Source organism: Limanda limanda, chromosome 5, assembly GCF_963576545.1.
Source record: "Limanda limanda chromosome 5, fLimLim1.1, whole genome shotgun sequence".
Lineage (NCBI taxonomy): Eukaryota > Metazoa > Chordata > Actinopteri > Pleuronectiformes > Pleuronectidae > Limanda > Limanda limanda.
This window is the reverse complement of record NC_083640.1, coordinates 26,038,680-26,059,279: the sequence shown is the minus strand read 5'-3', so window position 1 is coordinate 26,059,279 and position 20,600 is coordinate 26,038,680. Positions and strand designations below refer to the sequence as shown.

The following is a 20,600-nucleotide window of genomic DNA, read 5'->3' as shown; positions in this document are numbered from 1 at the left end:
GTTAAGCAGCCTTGTTGGGAAGGGATTGAAAAAAAGAAGAAATTGTTTAATATGCATATACTGTATAAAGGTTTACAACTGTTTCAACCGATTATGTGTTTGAGGGTATATCTGTGCCTGTTAAGTGCAGGAGGTGAGGAATTCTGACTCTCATAGTTAGAATGTTATTATTGAAGAAGCTTATGAAGTCATTACTACTGGGGACTATAGGAATATGTGGATAAATGGAGCTATGACTCTATGTTAAGGCCATGGTACTGAAAATAACCCTTTTGTTGTTATTTGCTTCTATTGATGAGGAATAATGGGCTGATCTGGCATCACAGAGGGCCTTTCTATAGGGTTTAAGACTGTCCTGCCACAATAAGGCAGAACAAAGATTCTGTTTGGAGACAACATAAATACTTTCTTCTTTGCTATTTTTGTATTAATATATGCTATATATGTTACTATTGGCGATGTTTTCAAGTGGAAGTTTAAATCTGGTATTACAATTGATCTTAAACAATATCCACCATTGAACAATAAGCACCAATCAGCAGCCACCTTGCCACTCAGCTTCCATTAACTATTCTCCCAGTTATGCAATGAGCTGTGATCCATTTGCCCCATAACACAATGCAACAAATGATCAACAGCCCCCTAAAAGAAGCAAAAACAGGGAGAAGATGAGAAGATGGCTGGGGGCTTTTTAAGAGTTAGTTTTCTTTAGGGGCAAATTAGAGACTTTCACTCTGCAGACAAAATGTAGAGGGTGGGAAATCAACAAACTGACAGTGATAAAGTAAACATATAATGTATGATATTGATAATAAACAGATTATACATAATTCATGCAATATATTATATGAGTAATATAAAGTGATGATATATAATTTATACAGGTAATATAAACAGATTATATATTATATAGGGAACATAAAGTGATGATTAATAATTTAAATAACATAACCAGATGTTTTAAAAAACAGGTAATGTAAACCGATCAAATAGTATATGGGGAACATAAAGTGATGATATATAATTTAGATAATATAAACAAAGATGACATATAATACAGATAATACAAACAGATGATATATAATTTAGACAACATAAACAGATAATAGTATTATGATTATATAGGGTGGAAAAAAAAGGTTACGTAGCTTGTGTAACCCGGAAGTGACCTCACGAAGTTCTTCCTGCATCAAGACCGGCAAGATGGCAGCGGACACGCAGGTTTGTGTGGCTGTTTTTTCAGTAGTGTGCTATCATCGTACTTAATGGTGATCACGTATGAAGGGAATCGAAGCGGAGGTTTATCGAGTTCCACTTCGTAAACTCGCTGGTGTGTGTTTTTTGTTCGTCGAGAAACTGGAGTGGGAAAACTTCACCAACAGCTAGCACACGGCTAGCTAGCAGCCTGTTAGCTCAGTGCTACGCAGCCTGGGTGTGTGGATGAGACTGAGCTGCAGCAGACAGAGGACTGGTGGCTGAGCTGAAGCTGTGGGTTTACTGGGCTGTCCGAGCTAGTCAGGGGCTTTAACTCACTGTCATCGACTGGAGTTAGTATACATTCTATCAAGTCCATCAAACAAGCATCTTCAACGACGATGAGTCAATTAGGCTACGTCCACGCTCCTCTACAAGTAGTGAATCATAACAGATGAACTACATTACATATACCATATATTAAACCCAGGGAGGTAAAAGAAACACAGGCACAGAGAGTGTATTCAGTCTGTTGAAGATTCCTTTGTCGACCACTGGTTGATTCAAATAAATCAAAGCCCTTATTGTTGACTACACATTATATTTTTATTAAACGAAATGTCAATAAACAGTCTCACCTAAAAGAGACGCTTACATCCTTTCTCTCATTTCTCTCCCTCTGAAGCAACCTCTTTCCCCTCTCAAACTTAAAAACGAACACACTCAAAATAATTTCATCCTAATTGGTTTAAACTCCTGGGATTGGATTTTAATAAACTGCAAAATGTTTGAAATAAAATTAACTTTGTCATTCCTGCAAACTTTTCATAAATGACAGACGACTGTATAGAAACAGAGCCAGGCACATTTAGCTTCTGTCTGATGATAATAATAATATATTCACTGATTCAGTAAAATTAAGAAAAGGGTCGTATTATGAATTTTGGGGGCTTTTAATAAGATTTTATTTGGCATTTATCAGGGGTAGTACTACAGTAGGGATAATTTCTGCATCAACCTTAATTCTAATGGCTGTCTTTTAACTACACAGCACTTCTCAATTAAAGTTAAAGTTTTTTTTTATTACATACAGATAATATAAACACAGTGATAAAAGAAGGACTTAAAGAATAAAAACTTGTGTCACAAAAATTACTTAAAATCAGTGAATGCAGTACGTTTTAAAGTACATTTTAAGCGTTGATTTAAAGGAAGTGTTACACAGGATAGGGACGTTTTTAAGTTGTCTGGGAAACAGGAACACACAAAATGATAATCTCATGATAAATGTGACTTATTCATGTATATAGATAGACATAAAACCAGCCAATCATTGAAGGCATTCCTCAAGTAAAATGGTCAATTTTCCCCCAGGTTCCAGAAAGCAGCATGGACTGAGTCTTTTTTGATTCTTGACTTTGAGTCTGATTGAAAATGTCACTGCGGCCATCTCCTTCACTGAAGTCATCACACCAGTTCTCATATTAACTGTGACTTGTTGCTTCAGGTTTCAGACACGCTGAAAAAATTTGCTGCAAAAGTGACCACAGCCAGTGTGAAAGAGCGCAAGGAGATATTTGGAGAGCTGAAACAGTGTATACAAGGCAAAGGTGAGGGAATTTGTGTTGTTGAATTCTCTACACCTGAGGATGATGCAGATGATAAAACTGTTGCTGTAATAACCACTGATGGATCTTCAAAATGCATTTTTTAGAGTTACCAGAGCCTGCCATCAAGGGACTATGCAAGCTCTTCTGTCTCACGCCACACAGATACCGGTAGGTTCATGTAGTTACTTTCACATGCTAGAAAACTATATTTGAAACTGTATAATGCTCCCATTAAAGGTTCAGTTTATTCAGCACCCTTATTTAAAATTGAAGGTAATGATTATTTATACTCTAGCTGCCACTCAAAGGACTATACATACAGTGGACTGTATGGCCATTTTCAAACAGGACAATGACTGCACAATACGGTCGGGACTTTCTCCTGAGTTTGCATTTGACATATAAAGAATATAGTAGGCAAGATCTCAAATCAAATTTTTCCAAGTTGACATATTTGTTGGTATCTTCTAGATTTTCGTTTTCGAGAGAATTGCACCATCAACTGGCTTGCAGTGAATCCTCCAGACAATCACCATGTGAGAATATATTCTCACATGGGTTCACTCAGACATTTACAGGAGTTTATGTCCGCAGCAACATTTGCTGAGATTTGCGTTACAAACGCACAGCCGCTCTGGATAATTTCAAGAGATTATCCGGAGTTCAGTGCATGTCTTAAAGCAGATTATATCATCAGTCCAACAGTCCTGCAATAGTTGGACTGTTGTTTTAGCTAAATCTTTAGTCACAGTTGGTTGTGCTGTTGATGTATTTTGCATTAGGAAGTGTTTTGTGCTATTTAACCTACTCCCATTGATATAAATGGGTTGGACAAACTAACACAAAAACTTTTTGGCATAATTGATGTGTGCTTGACAGGGATGCTGCATCACGCAGAGAGCAGCTCTCCATCATTGGCCAGCTGGCTGACAGTCAGCCCGACATCCTGGTCACCAGCCTCCTCCACTGCCTGCTCAACAGTGGAGTCATCAGCAAAAGTGGAGAGCCCAGGTACTGCTCTGTCTAAACTACTGTAGGTTTACTTTATAGTTGCATTTTCAGCATCAATCTGTCATTTTCACTCTGTGTTTGATAAACAGGATAAGCAATGTACATAATTATAATGATGTGAGTGCAGGACGTAGAAACAAGGACAAAAATGATCCACTATTTTTTATTTTAAGAAACAGGATTAGTAACTTTACACAACAGACAATAAAAAATATTTATAATTTAGTTACTAATAAAAAATAAACATTAAAAACAAACCACTGAAAAAATAAAGGTACGTGTGTTAAGGAATCGATTTGTTTCCCATGACCCTGTTTTTTTCCCTTTCTTATGTTTTCCTTATTATATATATTTTTAGTAAAAGCTCCGGCTCTGCTGCCTTCATCGGCCTGTCTTGGACAATCCTTTTAGTCCCCACTGTGTTTCCTGCCCCAGAGAAAAGAGAGGGACCCATCTGGAAGAAAATGGTCAGTGAATGTTTCTTGATTTGTGTACATAAATTACACCATGGATGTTATTATTTATTTAAGAAATATTGTAAGTTTTCACAGAGGTGTTAAATGTCACTGACGGTGTGGCCTGTTGCCCTCTCTTGTAGGTGGAAGTTCAGAGCCTTCTTGTAGCCGAGGTCGTGGGTGGAGCCAAGACCATCGCTCAGAAATCAAGTCTGAAACATCTCACTCAGCTCTGGAAGAAAGTGAGTGCAATACACACTGGAAGTCAAAGACACACAAGCTGATCTGGTCAGAACAGAGGATCTTAGCTTATGATCCCCCTGAATTGACATTTTCAGTTCTGTCATTTAATTTTTCTCCAAGCAAATCAGAGATGTGAGTGTGATGCAGAGGTCTACAACCCAGTGATTTTTTGATCCCATCTGAAGTGCATTTTGAACCCCTCACCAAGTCATAATCAATCAAGAGACCAATATATTTCTATTTGTATAGCTCATATTTCCATTTATCTATAGATATATAAAGGGCTCAACATCCTCCGCCCTTGATCCTCAACTACAATGACGAAAAACTACATTACAGAAAATTCAAACCTTTAACTTGGGGGGGAAAAGCCCAAATTTCTTACTATGGTAGGTACTGAGGTGCTCTTTCACCTCGCTGCCTTGCCAGATTAGAGAGTTCACCCGGGTGTCATGTTTCCATCACTGCTGATCGGAGCAGGAGCTAAATAAAACCTGTGTCTACTACGGAGTCATTTGACCTGGGAGTGAATAATGCACGTTTCCATTTATTGCAGACAAAGCCCGATGTTTTTGACCAGTGGAAAGGGACTTGAATCCCCTCAAGCTTATCAAAAAGGCTAATGTCATACCATGGTCTGATTTATCTCTCTTTGCAGGTTCACCTTTGTAAACTTTAAATTAGTTTATATGTTATATGTAATATTTAAAATGTAATATGTAATAAGCTACATGTTTGTGACATTGAATCCACATTTAAAAAGAGGCCCTTAAGAAGATTTTACTTTCTATGTTAGACATAGAATTACAGCTAATAATAACAGGTAAATAGTAGTACTAATGCTGGTTGAAGGACAAATGATTTTCTGTGGGCCTTCAAAATTAATCAAATTTAAGTCATTAATCCTTAAGCGTGTGCTCAGTAAGTCTGACCTGTGATTTGTTTAACAGAACCCTGGACTGGTTGATCAGTACATCAGCACACTGCTGAGTCTGGACCAAAGCCCTACAACTCTGGCCATGCTGGGGGTGTGTGTAGACTTCTGCACTGCTCAAAAAGACAAAGCCACAATAGAGAAGCATAAGGTAACTTTTTATTATCCTGATTTTTTTAGCTTCCATGTGGTGCAAAAATAGCAACAACATTTAAACTTGTGTGTGCTGTTTTTCAGAGTGCCCTGATGGACCTGTATGTTAAATCAGTCCTTATGAGCAAGATAAAACCACAACAGCACATTTTGGAGAAATGCGGTTCCTTTCTGCGTCATGTGTCCCACTCTGAGTTCAAGGAGCAGCTACTGCCGATCCTGCAGAAGACAATGCTGCGTAGTCCAGAGAACACCATTGCGAGTGAGGCTCTTTCTGTTTCTGATAACTGTTAAATACTTAGTGCTCAGCCACCTCTCAGATAGTGGATTAAAACATTGTTTGGTCTCTTTGCAGCCATTTCCTGCCTGCTGTCCAGTGTGACTCTTGACCTCAGTCAGTATGCCATGGATATCGGGAAGGCAATAGCAAGTAAGGCCTTTATGGATTTTCGACCAATTTAGTTATGTATTTGTTTATTACAACGCCAAAAAAATGTGTCTTTGTGCAAGTAGCCCTCATATGGTAATGGCCTATTTTATATCACATTTTTACAGTCCTAATGACAACTCAAGTGTCATTTAAAGAGCTTGTATTTATATAGAGCTTTTCTCGTCTTGAAGACCACTCCAAGTATAGCATCAAAGTATCTTGCCCAAAGACACTTTGGTCTGGAGTAGAAAGACTGGAGGGGAACCACCAACCTTCTGATTAGAGTATATAAATATGGTCGTTTTGTGTTTCAGGTCAGCTTAAAGCCAATAACGCCCAGCTGATGGAGGAGGCGATCCAGGCCATGCACAACCTGGCTAAGCAGTGCAGTGACTCCACGGCAGTGCAGGAGATTGTCACACACCTCTTCAAGATCCTCGGAGGTGAACAACTTAATTACCCTGTAGAATGAAATATTGTCTCACTCATGTTTAGTTTTGCTCAGCTGAAACACAATTCTTGCATTTGCAGGGTCTGAGGGAAAGCTCACAGTTGTTGCCCAGAAGATGAGTGTGTTGTCAGGTAAGGGATACTTTCAGGTATGAGTTAAGCATGAGATAGTAATGGACACAGACAAAATCCAACTTAAGAATTTTGTTCTTGTTGTAGGGATTGCCAGCTGCAGCCATCATGCTGTGTCAGGAACCTCCAGCCAGACGTTGAGCGCTGCAGTCGCTGTGATGTTCATCCCTTATTTACAGCAAGAAGGTATCAATGCTCTGTTTTCTTCTCCCTGCCAGAATCCTCTACAGACTTACTGAATCCATGAAAACATGACAATCGGAACCCAAAATGCAATTTTATGCCATGAGTCTGGAAATTGTTTGCAAAGTCACTCTTGCAGTCTAGCACTAACTTTACTTTGTTTAATTTAGTTCATGAGGGCACCTTGGTGCATGCCGTGTCCGTGCTCTCCCAGTGGAGTTGTCGCCTTACAGTAGAAGTACCATCTGCTCTCTTGGATTGGATGAAGAAAGCTTTTACCCTCAAGACCTCCACCTCACTGGTTCGACACACCTACCTTCAGGCCATGTTGGGGGTCTTTAAAGGTCAGTCACATGAGAGACATTAGGCTACATGTCAAATGTCCAGCTCCAGATGAATTAGTTTAGGTCAAAAAACTTATCACATTTCCTTTCCCCGATGACTAGGTGACACTCTGGCACAGGCCGCAGACCTCTTACCTTTGCTCCTCCAAACGGTGGACAAGGCAGTGGCCCAAAACTCCCAGCATGCTTTGCTTGCAGAGGGTGTGGCAGCTTCTGTTCTTTTGAGTCGACTGGCTCTGCTGGAGTCACAGACAGGTGAGGCTCTCTTTTTTTTTTTTATATCAATCACTGTTGGTGAAGGAGGATGGTAAGTGATGCAGATTATTTGTCTCTACAGAAGCTAAATTCACCAGCTTCTGGAACGTGATCTTAGATGAGAAGAAGCCACTATTCACCACAGAGAAGTTCCTCTCCCAGGCCAGTGACGAAAGTATGGAAATATCTTAATATCAGCATTGCAGAAGATCATGAGTGATGTGAAATGTCCAGACTCAAAATGATGGATTATTTCTGTCTTTGTCACGGTTGTGTAGCTTTACTCACAGTACTGCTGCTCTGTGAAAGGCTCTTCTTTGACCACGCCCAAAAACTCAACAGCAGTAACTCAAAGTAAGTCTGTACTCTGATTAACCTGGACATAACTTTTTCCCAACAAATGTCTTAAAGTATTGCTGGAAAATGGAATATTTCCTTTAACTTGTGTGTAACTAAATGATGACACGGGAGCTGTCCGTACTGTCTTACGGTTCTTACTGTTTTAATCTGCAATCACCACAGAACTTGGTAAAAGGATGTGGTATGGATCAGGGAAGAATCCATCAAATTTTCGATCTGGATCTGGGGGCAGAAGGATCCCGGATTTGTTTTTCACTTTCTTAAACATTGCGTCTTTTTGACATTTTCCTTGATTTCAAATTCAAATCAAGATCCAGTGAGTTTAAATGCTGTTTAAACTGCTGCATAAGGGGACTGTTTGGTGTTAATGGATGTACTTCCTGTATGACACTCTAGTTAACATTGTCATCACAACAGTAAAAGGCCCACTGGTGTGGTGCTTTTAATCTTCAAAACGTTCTTCTCTCACTGTCGCTGCTTGTTAACCTTTCTTAATATTGTCATACAGTACTCTCAGCAATAATGTGCTGAACTGCATCATCTGGATGCATAGTGATATTTTTAGAAATTAGCAACTTTTGGAGGAATGCAGGAGGTGTTAGATTATGGTGTTCAATTAAACCCATATTTCAAGTAGATAGCTGTTATTAGCACAAGTGCAAATTGATATACTATTTTAGTCCTCATTTAGTATTCAAAAACATTGAATTCAAATTTTAAATGTTTCTAACACATCAAATGTTGTAAGCAGATACTATGCTATTTATTTATAGAGTTGACACCCACTTTAACTCCTCCTCTGCTGGATGCTGCTATTAAAACAACAATTAATTTCTTATTGCATTATATTATATATATAACATAGGACACCTATTAGAATAGATGAGTCCATTAGAATGCATTATAATGTATCACATGCAACTTTTATTTTTTTACTATGTATAGAATATCAACATACTTTAAACCCATATTAAGCTCCTTCAATATAGTTGCCAAACAATGACTGTCACATGATTGTAAATGATGCTTTTTCAGTGAGCTGCTGTTGGTTGTCATTATTGTAAATTGCCATTCTGAAAAGTTCTGTCCAAATGAGATCTAATGTAGTTTTATTGTAGGGAATATACAGAATATATATTTATAACACATTTGTCTAATTTACTTTCCTGTCACACTTTAATCACTAGCTGTATGTTCCTGTGTTTTGTAGGATGTATCATCACACCACTGTTGCAATTTTGCTGTCACTGAGCTGGCGTGTAAGGAAGAGGGCACAACAGACGGTCAAGAAGCTGCTCTCCTCTTTGGGGGGATCCAGTTTTGCCCACGGCCTTCTGGGAGAACTCTGTGTGGTCATCAACAAGCACAAAGTACACACTGATTATTCAGATTTAGTCCTCAAAAATATGTATTTACAGTAGATACGCCACATCTATCAAACGAGAAAATCAGATTTTACTTTAGTACATATTCTGTTTTATTACTTACAACCACTACAGTTTGAGACAGAAGGAGTGAGTTCATTTTTTTACTGACTGTTGTAATTTGTCAGGTTTTAACCCAAGACGTCCTGGTGTCAGACTCAGGAGAGCTGACTGAGTTGGGTCGCAGCTACATCCCCCCTCGTGTTCTGCTGGAAGCTTTGTATGTTGTTTGCTCTGCTACCAGCCAATGGGGGGACCCTACCGAAGCAGAGAATTTGGCCATGGAGATCATGATAGTCTCTCACCATCCATCCATAAGTATGAGAATGAGTCTTATTAACTAATTTCATTCTGCTATGTTTTTGTAGTTTAATACCCTGGGATATTGCATCAGTGCTCCGTCCTGTCTTTCTTCTTGACATCTAATCTACTCCATGTGTCTCCTTCAGTTGAAGCTCGTCGAGGCCTCTGGCCTGCTCTGCTCTCCTCCATGAAAATTAAAGCAGAGGAATTTATAGAACAGAATTTGGAGAAGATCCTGCCTCGTCTACTAGATGTCAATGCTGACAACCAGGTGTGACAATAACACACAGCTTTCACATGAGATTTATACACAATAAGAATACTTAAGTGTACTTGACTGCTGCGCCGAAACGAGTTACCATTTTTTCTACATCCTGCATACAGGATGTAATCATTTGCTGAAGAATCTTGCAACAAATTTGTCATTGAATCATACTTATTTATGTTACAAGATACCAGGATATTTACAGCTCATTTTTCTTCTTTTTCCAGGCAACAAAAAATGCGGTCGGGGCTCTCTCCAGCCTCTCCCCGGACCATCTGTTACCGCGAGTGATGAGTCATATCACAGAGGGACTTTCCCGACCTGCTCTACTTCACGTCACCAGAGAGGAGTACGCCATCATGCTCACACCAGAGGGAGAACTGTATGACACCAGCATCATCCAGAGGTAACACAGTCTCTAAAACCACTGATGACTTTGACCTCAACAATCTCCAAAGTTTTCTTCAGTTTATTTTACTGTTTAGGGCAACGCAATAAAATATCACGATATGATTGTCATCAATAGCAATATGACAAAAGTCAAATACATATTGATGTAATGCTTATGCATTGTTAAAGCACAGTGAGGAGTTATATTACAATTGATCTACCCAAAATATCTCATTATTTGCTCATAAAAAGAGTTTAAAACAATAACCTTGACTCAGAGCAGGGGCGGACTTGGACAATAATTCAGGCCGGGAATTTGATTTCATTCAAGGCCACCCTTTTCACGCAAAGCACCAGCCCTCTAATTTATAGGCTATCCCCATTTGTTGATGTAATGGTTATGACATAAACTTGGGACTGATCAACAAGTACTCTATTTGAATACTTAGTTTCAAGGTATGCTAAGGCTATGGTTGAACCCTCAAAACGCTCACTAGGAGTACAGCAATCATATGACACAAACATGTTCAAGGCTAACTCACTGCTCTCTGCCATCTTGTCAATGACGTCACAAGGCTGCTGCAAAGATTTAAATAGCGGAAATGTAATATTTTGGCTGCTATGTGCGTTTCGTTCCTCATTCCTGCTTGTTATATTATCGCTGGTCAAGTTGACGGTTCAAGGCAGGCCAGAACGACCATCAGGCCATCGGGAAATGTGCAGGTCACCACTGCTGTGTAGCTAAAATCTGTCTTGAAACTTAAAAGAAACAGTGTGACTTGTATTGTGGTTATTATTGATATAGACTGGGATTAATAATTCTTTCTTGATATATTTTCTGGCCCTATGGTTCAATTCTTTTGTCCTTTATTCACTCCTGTCTTCCACCTCTACACTCGCTGCAGCGCCCAGATGGAAAGCACCAAGAAAACAAATGTAAAGCGAGAGAACAAGGCCTACTCTTACAAGGATCAGATCTTTGAAATTGAGTTTCAGGAGGTAAAGTTCACAAACCATCATCAATGTTCTTTGGAGGTGATGGCCGCTGGAACATCTTTTTAATTTGTCTTCATTTTTACAGGAGCAAAGGAAGAAAAAGGGCATCAAAGAGGAGGTGCAGCTTAGCAGCAAACAGAAGGAAATGATGCAAATCCAGCTCGACAGGGAGAGCTCTATTCGCAAGAGACTTGAAGGGGTACGCAACCAAATCTGAAGTACAGATTGAAATGTTGTCTTAAATGCCTCGAGCACAGCTTTCTAACGGTCTTCTTGTTGGTCCATGGCTCACCTTTCTGTCACCAGATGGATGTGGAGCTGCAGAGTGTGATGGGTCTGCTTGAAGCTGCTTTGATAGAGAGACCAGCACAGATTACCAAAGAGCTCCCAGCTGTCCTCCAGGTCCTACTGCCCCTGCTACAGTCCCCTTTGGCTGCTCCACACGTCGAGTCTCCCTTTTTGGATATCGGAGTGTGCCTTATGCCCAAGCACCTTCACCATATAGGTACATGTCCTGTTTTTGATTGTATTGATAAACACAGAACTGTCTTAGTAGCTCAAGTCAATTTTAATCGTCTTTATTTCCACTTCCAGCCGTGCTTGTAGGTCACGTGACTTTACGGCTGCTGAAGCCAGAGTGTGATCTGGACTCGGCCTGGGAGCAGGAGGCCCTGGACACAGCAGCCAACCGTTCTGTTGTACTGCTGCACAACCAGACTGTCCTGCAGAGGGAAAGCAAGAGTGGTGAGCGCAGACACTTGAAAGTGAATCCGCACAGGCACCACACTTTTTTCCAAAAGTAGATCTATACATACATATATATATATATATATATATATATATATATAGAATATATATATAGAATATATATACATACATATATCAATTTTAATGCTAACAAAGATGTGTTTTACATTCTTTGAATATGTCCAGGTTACCTTCAGAACTGTTGGAACTCTCATTTAAGTGTTGTTTCCCATTTGATGTAAGGAAAATTCAACCTAGCTATTGCCTCTATTCCCGGGGTCAAAGAAAACACTTTCAGCTTTTTTCTGCTATGTTAATGAATACGATCAACATTCACTCCTGAGTTTATTTAAATATGTTTTGGCCATAGACTTTCATCAGCCATCAAATTAACATTGTGAAACAACATATATTTTACTATAACTTATAGTAAATATATGTTGTATAATTTAAGTCATATTTGCTTTTGCTTTATAATAAAGCAACAGCAAATATTCATCAAAATACACAGTTTAATTTGACAATTAATACATTCATAATACACAAATAGGTAAAAAAATATACAGAAGTTAATTCACACAACATAAATACAAATTACTTGAATGAAATGTAAGAAAATATTGAAACCAGGAATGGGTTGTCTGAAAATACAAAACAATACAAAAACTGCAATTTCATGTTCTATATTAATATAAAAGTGACAATTTTATCTATATTAGAATCACAAAATTACATTATTACAGTATTTCCTGAAAATGTTGTTTTCTTCCTTAGACGTGGCTCCCCTGTCTGCACCAGCGTTCTCCTTCTGCTTCCCTCTCCTCAATGCCATGCTCAGGGAGTCCTCAGGCAGCACCGAGGAGACAGAGAACATGATGACCAAAGCCCTGCAAGTCCTCAACGAACACTGCGAGCTTCGGGCAGAGACAAACATTGATGCCATTGTCATAGATGAGGTAAAGTTAATTGCTTTGACATGTGCAGGAGGATGAATGGGAAAACAATATTCATTGGAAACAATAACCCATTTGTGCAGGCCACCGGAAATGAGTAATTAACAAGAGTATAATAGTTTTCATGCTGTCCTTTTGTGTTCACATTTATATACTCACAAATCATCCACATAGCAGGCAATGTTGGCATGTCTTGTCAATAGCTATTAAGCAAATCCTTTGTCTATAACAATAATATGCAAAGCTAATTGAGAGAGCTCTATGTGACAATATTATCATTTATTTTGTATTTGAATGGATTTAAATGCGAACTGTTTTGTTTTCTTGTCTCAGAAAGGGCCTGAGCTGCTTCCACGTGTCAGCATGTTGGAGCTGCTCATCAGAATCATTTCCACAGCCGCCCCGAGACTCCAGGTAAACAAGCAATTTTTCAAACAGAATTTAAGCTCTCAAATCTACTCATAGTTTTTGGCGTGAATTATTATTTATTATTATATTAAGTATAAGTATAAACATTTTCTGAGTGAATTTGTCAGTTTCTATTTAATGTATGCATTTGCTGTTTAAGATCTTGTTTTAGTTCTGAGATGTATGAATTGTGAGAGATAATGTGTTGCAGGTGTTAGCGTCTCAGTCCCTGACCGCTCTGTGTGCCAGTGCTGGAGGAGAAGAAGGCTGCACTGTGGCAGAGCAGCAAGAGATAGATGTGCTGCTCAGCGCCCTGCTGTCACCGTGCTTCTCTGTCCGAGACTCCGCCCTCAGGGTGAGCTTTGGACCACTTTCATTTTAGGCCTTGTGTTTTAAGGTTCTCCATCCTTCTGACACATTCTCATGCAGTGTCTAAGAAATACCACAAAGGAATTTCACAAACTGTTTAAATTTTGGTGGTCAAAGTCACTGTGAACTCAGGAACTTGTATCCAAAATCATATTTTTAGATCATAATGGAACCACTTATTTTGAAGATACCTGGTTACTATGTAGGTACCTGGGCTTCAGTTACCACTTCAGGCTGCCAGAAGTGACAAGGACACTACCAGATCACAAAAATAGAGAAGAATCAGTCATGAAGGATAAGGAGAGAGCTATTATCTGTCGCCACCACATTCAAAACCATTCTACCTTTGTGGGGTTGTCTTACTGTTGCCTTCCCTTAATTGTTTTGAGCAATGTACATATAGTACATGACCCACTGACTGTGTATGCATACATTAACTCCCAGTCTTTGTGCATAGGGATTGTTGGAGATGGAGTTTGCCCTGCCCACTGACAGCACGGAGGCCGATGGGCTCTGTTTGCTGCGCAGACTTTGGGTTGCCAAGTTTGACGTTGAGGAGGAGGGCCGAGCTTTGGCGGAAAAGTATGTATTCTTGGATTCTGATTTCAAAAATGCTATATCCTGCAGAATTTGCTTCAGCACGGTGAAGGAGCAGAGACACTTATTATATAATCAACAGTTGAACTAATTTGTTTGCTTGGTATTTCCTCCTCAGACTCTTGGAGTCTCTGGCCCTGGAGCTGGTCCCTGAGCTCTGCTGCCTGCTGATTGGAGATGTCACCCACCACGAGGAAGCTGTTCGTTCTGCCGCGGCCGATGCTCTGTCAAGTGCTGTGTCTGAGTACAAAGACCAGTCTGCTACTGTGCTCGGCCAACTGACTGAGCTCTATCAAAAGAAACTCTATGTGAGACCCTGAGACATTTCCAAATCACACTATTACTCTTACTGCTCTAGCTACTACTACTGAATGAATTTCATGTCATAAATCTATGATGTTTGTATTTTTTATTTTTAAAGCGACCTCCTCCAGTGCTGGATGCCCTTGGCAGAGTCATCTCTGAATCTCCACCCGACCAATGGGAGGCCAGGTAGATCTCAGTTTGTTTGTCAAGACATACCAGAAGCTTTTAAGATGAGCTAGATGATGAGATACAGTTTAAGTGTGATGATAAAGAATTTTTTTTATTGGAAGCCAAAAAGAAAATCTTTGTCTCAGGAACCTAAATTCATTCATATAAAATGAACCAGCATAATATCTGCTTTACATTACAAATCGGGATTAGTTTTGACATAGAAATATGAAGCCACAAAATAGAAATATTTAAGAAAAATTGACAGATTTCCCAGGGTTGAAAGGGGGGGTCTTGACCCCCATCCAGAGAGATGCCGCCATCAATATCATTGCAAACATAAGCAATTTATTTTAAATAGTAAAACAATATGCACTGAGCGCATGCTCATTAATTATAGCCTCACAGTGGTTTGGTCCACTGCTTACAGCTACCCATCCCATATCTCTCTCACACGCACAAACACGCACACACATATACACGCTTCCTCCCTCTCTCCCTTCATCCCTACCTCCCTCTCTCGATGCGATAATTATGTGATCTTTTCTAGATGATAATGAAGTAATATTAGATAATACTTAAGATTAACTTACCCTAAACAATTAGGTTTAATGAGCATTATTTTTTTTTACTCCATGTAAAATAACTGCCATTGTGTATTTTCTGTATCATTTCGCTTCATAACTGAAGTGAAAAGACAAAATTACTGTTATTATACAGATATTATTATAACAGAGTACATAGAGTGAAAGTATTCCTTCTTGTGCACTGAGCTCTTTTGTCATACACACTTGTTTGTCAGGTGTGGCATCGCTGTGTCTCTGAACAAGCTGTCCCAGTACCTGGGTGAATCCCAGGTCACCCCTCTCTTCCTTTTCTTTGTTCCTGACGCGCTGAACGACCGCCACCCTGATGTGCGGCGCTGCATGCTGGACGCTGCCCTCGCTGCACTCAACACGCATGGAAAGGTACGGCTCATATTGGTTTAAACACACACTTGTATACCACCATTTTTGTCATGCACTGTACGTCATGTCCCTTCTCTTTGTAACAGGACAACGTGAGCTGCTTGCTGCCAGTGTTTGAGGAGTTCCTGAAGAACGCCCCCCAGGACGCCAGCTATGACTCTGTCCGTCAGAGTGTAGTTATTCTCATGGGCTCTTTAGCCAAACATCTGGACAAGAGTGATCCCAAAGTAAAACCCATTGTGGCAAAGCTCATCACTGCACTCTCTACACCATCACAGCAGGTAAACAACTCATCCCAACTACAGTGGAAACTGCTTAAAGTGATAGGATATAGAGATCAACCGTTTATATGGATCAAAACACTTGGGACAGAATCGTTCCTATGCGAATGCTGTTTAAATAATTTGGTTGTAGTGATCAAGCAGTCCGCTTACTTTGGTCATTTTGGGTCTCTTCATACATGTTTGGACCATAAAAACAAAAAAATTGGACTGGCTCTTTCAGGAATTTAATGCTCCTTTGTGTGTATATCATTCACACTATGACATGCACCAAATCTACCCTCTACCGTCCATTGTTCTATGTTCAGCATTCAAGATTTGAATTTAAATGTCATCTTATTTTCCTGCCTCCAACATTACTGCCAATTCAACTCTTTTGTCTGGACCGAAATTAAAAAATTCACCACATAATGTCATGGGTCTGTCAAATCCCTCATCAGGTCCAAGAGTCTGTGGCAGGCTGTCTACCTCCTTTAGTCCCTGCCATTAAAGAGGACGCTGCAGGCATTGTAAGAAACCTGCTGCAGCTGCTGCTGGAGAGCGACAAGTACGCAGAAAGAAAGGGAGCAGCGTACGGACTGGCCGGCCTGGTCAAAGGTCTCGGGATCCTGGCACTCAAGCAGCAGGACATCATGTCCACGCTGACTGACGCCATCCAAGACAAGAAAAACTTAAGGCGGAGAGAAGGTTAGTGAGGATTATCCATCTGCTCCACTGTCATGCTTTAGATACATTTACACACACATATATATATATATACAGTTAACAGTGTGTCTTGCTACATCATCCTCATTAGCTTTGACTCAATTCAAGGGCTGCATCCTTTGGAGTAGTGGTCTACCCGGCCCACGAAGGAGGCAATCTCCGTGGGCTGGGTAGACCGCAAAGGTCGAACCAGACGTCTCGTCGCTTGCCAGTGCCTTTACCTTTTTTTAATATGGTTCGTCACCGAAGTGCAACGAATCCTGGGATAGGTTGGGCTGGGAAGTATCCTCTCTTTGGAGCCTTCATTTTTCAGCGTAAAAAGGACTCATTTGTCAACCGCATTTGAAAAAGGACAGCCGCTGTGATGCTATTGGTCTTCAAATGTAACCTTTGAAGGATGCAGCCCCTGAACAGCTATTGTGTCTAGCACACAACTGCCAGAAGCCTGGTACAGCTTTTTTTTTGTTTCCAAAAGAAACTGATTGTTTGTCTCTTGTAGGATCACTGTTTGCCTTTGAGATGCTATGTAACATGTTGGGGAAGCTGTTTGAGCCATATGTGGTCCACGTCCTGCCACACCTACTGCTCTGCTTTGGCGATGGAAACCAGTATGTCAGAGAGGTGAGTGGCTAGATCATATCCTGAGGCCATTTCCTCTTCTGCATTCACATCTCGCTTTCTGCTCAAATATACTTGAATGGTGCTCTCTGACTTAAGATATTACCCCACTCCCTGTTTCCTCCTCCCCCAGGCTGCAGATGACTGTGCCAAGGCTGTGATGAGGAACCTTAGTGCCCACGGCGTGAAACTGGTCCTTCCCTCCTTGTTGGTGGCCCTGGAGGAAGAGTCTTGGAGAACTAAAGCAGGTGAGGTGCTCATGCATACAGAGTTACTCGAGAGGTCTGGAATATATTTAGGATGCAAGATTATTTGGAAGTCTCCAGGTTCTTTGACTTGTCTGAGTCTTGCTTAAGCTGCTTTCAGACGTGCACTGAACTCTAGAAAATGTAATTGTCTGGAGTGGCTGAATGTGAAAACAAAAATGTCAGTCAGTTGCTGCGGACATTCCCCATAAGTTTTTCACTGAGATCACTGTGAGCAAGTGGACGCATTGATGATGTTTTTAACACACGAAAAATAATTCAAATATCTCTGGATGAAAAATAGGAGCCATACAAGTAGAACGTTCCGATAAAGAGACAACAAGGTGGCTGCGCACAGTCAAGTCATGCAGTCACGTGAAAAGCAAGCTGAACTGCAAAAAAATGCCCACGATCATCTAGCATGGATCCCTTATAGTCGGACCGCAGACCGGACCTAGAAGCCACTCTGTACGGACCCAGACCTGTTATTAGATTGGGACGGAGTGTTTCTACTTTACCGGCGCACTTTTTCTGGCAATTACGGTAGAGTTATTTTAACCTGTGCAGTTTTTTTACACTTAATGGTATCGATACTGAACAGTGAGAGCAGGGTAACTGAGTCTTTTTCTTTTTCATGTATAAACTTCATGTGGATAACCCCCTTCTCTCCTCCAGGCTCGGTGGAGTTGCTGGGTGCCATGGCTTACTGTGCTCCCAAGCAGTTGTCCTCTTGCCTGCCCAGCATCGTTCCCAAGCTGACCGAGGTGCTGACCGACTCCCACGTGAAGGTGCAGAAGGCCGGCCAGCAGGCCCTCAGACAGATCGGAGCTGTCATCCGTAACCCCGAAATCCTGGGTGAGGGACTAGACAATACTATTTTATATGATCATAGCATTCTGAGCATGACAGAGCACATTCAACCTGAGAAGACTAATTTTTCCAGTTTTTTTCTAGTTTTAACATCTTAAGCACAGACTCCAGTTGTAAAGGTTATACAAACTTAAATGATGACCAATGTATACAAAACCGGGCATGAGGCTTGCATTCAGAGAATTATTTTAAGGATTTTTTTCGGTTTACCGCTGAGGTTTAGTCTGCTAGTGTTTTAACAGCGATGTCATTGTTCTCTCAGCCATAACCCCCGTCCTGCTGGACGCCCTAACGGATCCATCCAAAAAGACACAGACATGCCTGCAGACACTGCTGGACACCAAGTTCGTTCACTTCATCGACGCTGCCTCACTCGCCCTCATCATGCCCATCGTCCAGAGAGCCTTCCAGGATCGCTCCACCGACACACGCAAGATGGCCGCTCAGATCATTGGCAACATGTACTCCCTCACTGACCAGAAGGTAAGCAAGCTTTGAAGAAATATTACAATGAAATATAAAACAAAAATGACATCTTAACTTGTCCTCCAAACCTTTTTTTTTCTGAAGCCTTTTTGACGCATTTTGTTAATGGTGTGATTTGTGTCATTTTTTGTAGGATCTCTCACCCTACCTGCCGAGTGTCATCCCTGGACTGAAGGCTTCTCTGTTGGACCCAGTGCCTGACGTGTGTTAATTAATAATTAAATACACTATATTTATTCACCCGTAACCTGATGGTAGCAAAACACTTTATTCATAGTTAAGACCTCACCTGTCACAGTCATAATGTAATAATTTTCGTGATTTGCAACGGGAAAATAGAGGGATAGATTTTACGAATTGGCACTTACGCTGAGCTTTACACTCTACTTACGCTGAGGACTAAATGGTAACATTAATATAGCTAGGTGAGCTGGGGGCTTGATCATCTTTTGATCGTCATGAATGTCTGCAAAGTAATGCTTTGAGATCAATTATATGAATGAGGAAATGAAGCACAGTGTCATCGTCTTCAGACTCAGCAGAAGGCTACACTGGGTTTTCACCTCACCCACTTTCTGGAATATGCCCCACCACTTTGTGTTCTGTTGTATAAAGTTGAAACCAGAGTCGCTCTTCTTCTCCTCTCCAGGTTCGTACCGTCTCAGCCAAGGCCTTGGGTGCGATGGTAAAGGGGATGGGTGAGACCTGCTTTGATGACCTGCTGCCGTGGCTCATGGAAACCCTGGCCTCTGAACAGAGCTCTGTAGATCGCTCCGGAGCTGCACAAGGTCAGTTCTTCTTCACTCTTGTTGTGTTGCTGGAGGTTGGTGCCCAATATCATTTACCAACTGAGTCACTGAATGCTTTGTGTGTTGGTGTGTTCAGGTCTGGCTGAGGTGATGGCTGGACTAGGAGTGGAGAAGCTGGACAAGCTGATGCCAGATGTGGTGGCGACAGCCAGCAAGGTCGACATCGCTTCCCACGTCAGAGACGGCTACATCATGTTGTTTATCTACCTGCCCCTGACCTTTGGAGAGAGGTTCACTCCTTACGTTGGGCCCATCATCCCTTGCGTTCTCAAGGTAGTGGCGACTGAATTGTGGGCAAGAATCTGTTAGAATGTTTTTTCCAATTTAGCCCTGAGTTTTGATTTTATTATTGGGATGAGTGCAACTAAAGTATAGGTGTACATATGAAATGGTTGTATTTATATAGCGCTTTTCTAGTATTGATGACCACTCAAAGGCTATTGTGGCATTTAAAGGGAAAAAACATCTAGAGTTAAGTAATATTACGATAATACAGTCATAATATGACCTGCTCAATATTTTGGCGCATCAGCACCATCATAAATATTGACCTAAGTATCATGACTTTTTCTATTCATAAGAAAGACTCACACAAACTCTGGGGACTTTGTGTCTATGTTAGAGGAGAGAATGTTTGGTAGTGGTCCTTTGTAATTTGCAAAGGGGTTTGGTAGCTTCTCAACAATGAGATTGGTTCAAGATTTGGATTCTATAAGTAGTGAAACCCCAGCGAACACAGGTCATCTCAGCTCGATATTTTCCATTATTGTAATATAATGACTTTTTTCTCTTTAAATTACGACTTGTAATTATTCTCGAAATTCCAATATAGCCCTAATACTCATCATATTCATATTCGTAACTAACGATTTGACAAGTTCAAAATTTTATTCTATGGACTTAAAAAGTTGAAACTCTGGACTTTGTTTTAAATGTAT

The 20,600-nt window shown here is 40.6% G+C and overlaps 1 protein-coding gene across 1 annotated transcript in view; it reads left to right on the top strand.

Annotated features, from left to right (window-relative positions):
- Nucleotides 1–1,196: 1,196 nt before the first annotated feature.
- The window catches only part of gcn1 (GCN1 activator of EIF2AK4), a 28,312-nt gene continuing 8,908 nt past the window's right edge, over nucleotides 1,197–20,600 (top strand). The window contains exons 1-40 of the mRNA XM_061070885.1: nucleotides 1,197–1,221; nucleotides 2,702–2,804; nucleotides 2,909–2,972; nucleotides 3,684–3,815; nucleotides 4,174–4,282; nucleotides 4,414–4,512; nucleotides 5,464–5,598; nucleotides 5,685–5,862; nucleotides 5,956–6,030; nucleotides 6,345–6,473; nucleotides 6,562–6,612; nucleotides 6,700–6,798; nucleotides 6,966–7,139; nucleotides 7,242–7,394; nucleotides 7,477–7,569; nucleotides 7,673–7,748; nucleotides 8,965–9,124; nucleotides 9,307–9,496; nucleotides 9,628–9,752; nucleotides 9,974–10,152; nucleotides 11,042–11,135; nucleotides 11,218–11,331; nucleotides 11,439–11,637; nucleotides 11,727–11,876; nucleotides 12,654–12,835; nucleotides 13,166–13,246; nucleotides 13,452–13,595; nucleotides 14,067–14,191; nucleotides 14,325–14,514; nucleotides 14,628–14,698; nucleotides 15,483–15,648; nucleotides 15,735–15,929; nucleotides 16,370–16,616; nucleotides 17,134–17,255; nucleotides 17,386–17,500; nucleotides 18,173–18,352; nucleotides 18,630–18,850; nucleotides 18,987–19,055; nucleotides 19,503–19,641; nucleotides 19,739–19,935. Of these exons, the coding sequence (XP_060926868.1) occupies nucleotides 1,204–1,221; nucleotides 2,702–2,804; nucleotides 2,909–2,972; nucleotides 3,684–3,815; nucleotides 4,174–4,282; nucleotides 4,414–4,512; nucleotides 5,464–5,598; nucleotides 5,685–5,862; nucleotides 5,956–6,030; nucleotides 6,345–6,473; nucleotides 6,562–6,612; nucleotides 6,700–6,798; nucleotides 6,966–7,139; nucleotides 7,242–7,394; nucleotides 7,477–7,569; nucleotides 7,673–7,748; nucleotides 8,965–9,124; nucleotides 9,307–9,496; nucleotides 9,628–9,752; nucleotides 9,974–10,152; nucleotides 11,042–11,135; nucleotides 11,218–11,331; nucleotides 11,439–11,637; nucleotides 11,727–11,876; nucleotides 12,654–12,835; nucleotides 13,166–13,246; nucleotides 13,452–13,595; nucleotides 14,067–14,191; nucleotides 14,325–14,514; nucleotides 14,628–14,698; nucleotides 15,483–15,648; nucleotides 15,735–15,929; nucleotides 16,370–16,616; nucleotides 17,134–17,255; nucleotides 17,386–17,500; nucleotides 18,173–18,352; nucleotides 18,630–18,850; nucleotides 18,987–19,055; nucleotides 19,503–19,641; nucleotides 19,739–19,935 (5,343 nt within the window). The 5' untranslated portion in view covers nucleotides 1,197–1,203. The remainder of the gene's footprint in view (nucleotides 1,222–2,701; nucleotides 2,805–2,908; nucleotides 2,973–3,683; nucleotides 3,816–4,173; nucleotides 4,283–4,413; nucleotides 4,513–5,463; nucleotides 5,599–5,684; nucleotides 5,863–5,955; nucleotides 6,031–6,344; nucleotides 6,474–6,561; nucleotides 6,613–6,699; nucleotides 6,799–6,965; nucleotides 7,140–7,241; nucleotides 7,395–7,476; nucleotides 7,570–7,672; nucleotides 7,749–8,964; nucleotides 9,125–9,306; nucleotides 9,497–9,627; nucleotides 9,753–9,973; nucleotides 10,153–11,041; nucleotides 11,136–11,217; nucleotides 11,332–11,438; nucleotides 11,638–11,726; nucleotides 11,877–12,653; nucleotides 12,836–13,165; nucleotides 13,247–13,451; nucleotides 13,596–14,066; nucleotides 14,192–14,324; nucleotides 14,515–14,627; nucleotides 14,699–15,482; nucleotides 15,649–15,734; nucleotides 15,930–16,369; nucleotides 16,617–17,133; nucleotides 17,256–17,385; nucleotides 17,501–18,172; nucleotides 18,353–18,629; nucleotides 18,851–18,986; nucleotides 19,056–19,502; nucleotides 19,642–19,738; nucleotides 19,936–20,600) is intronic.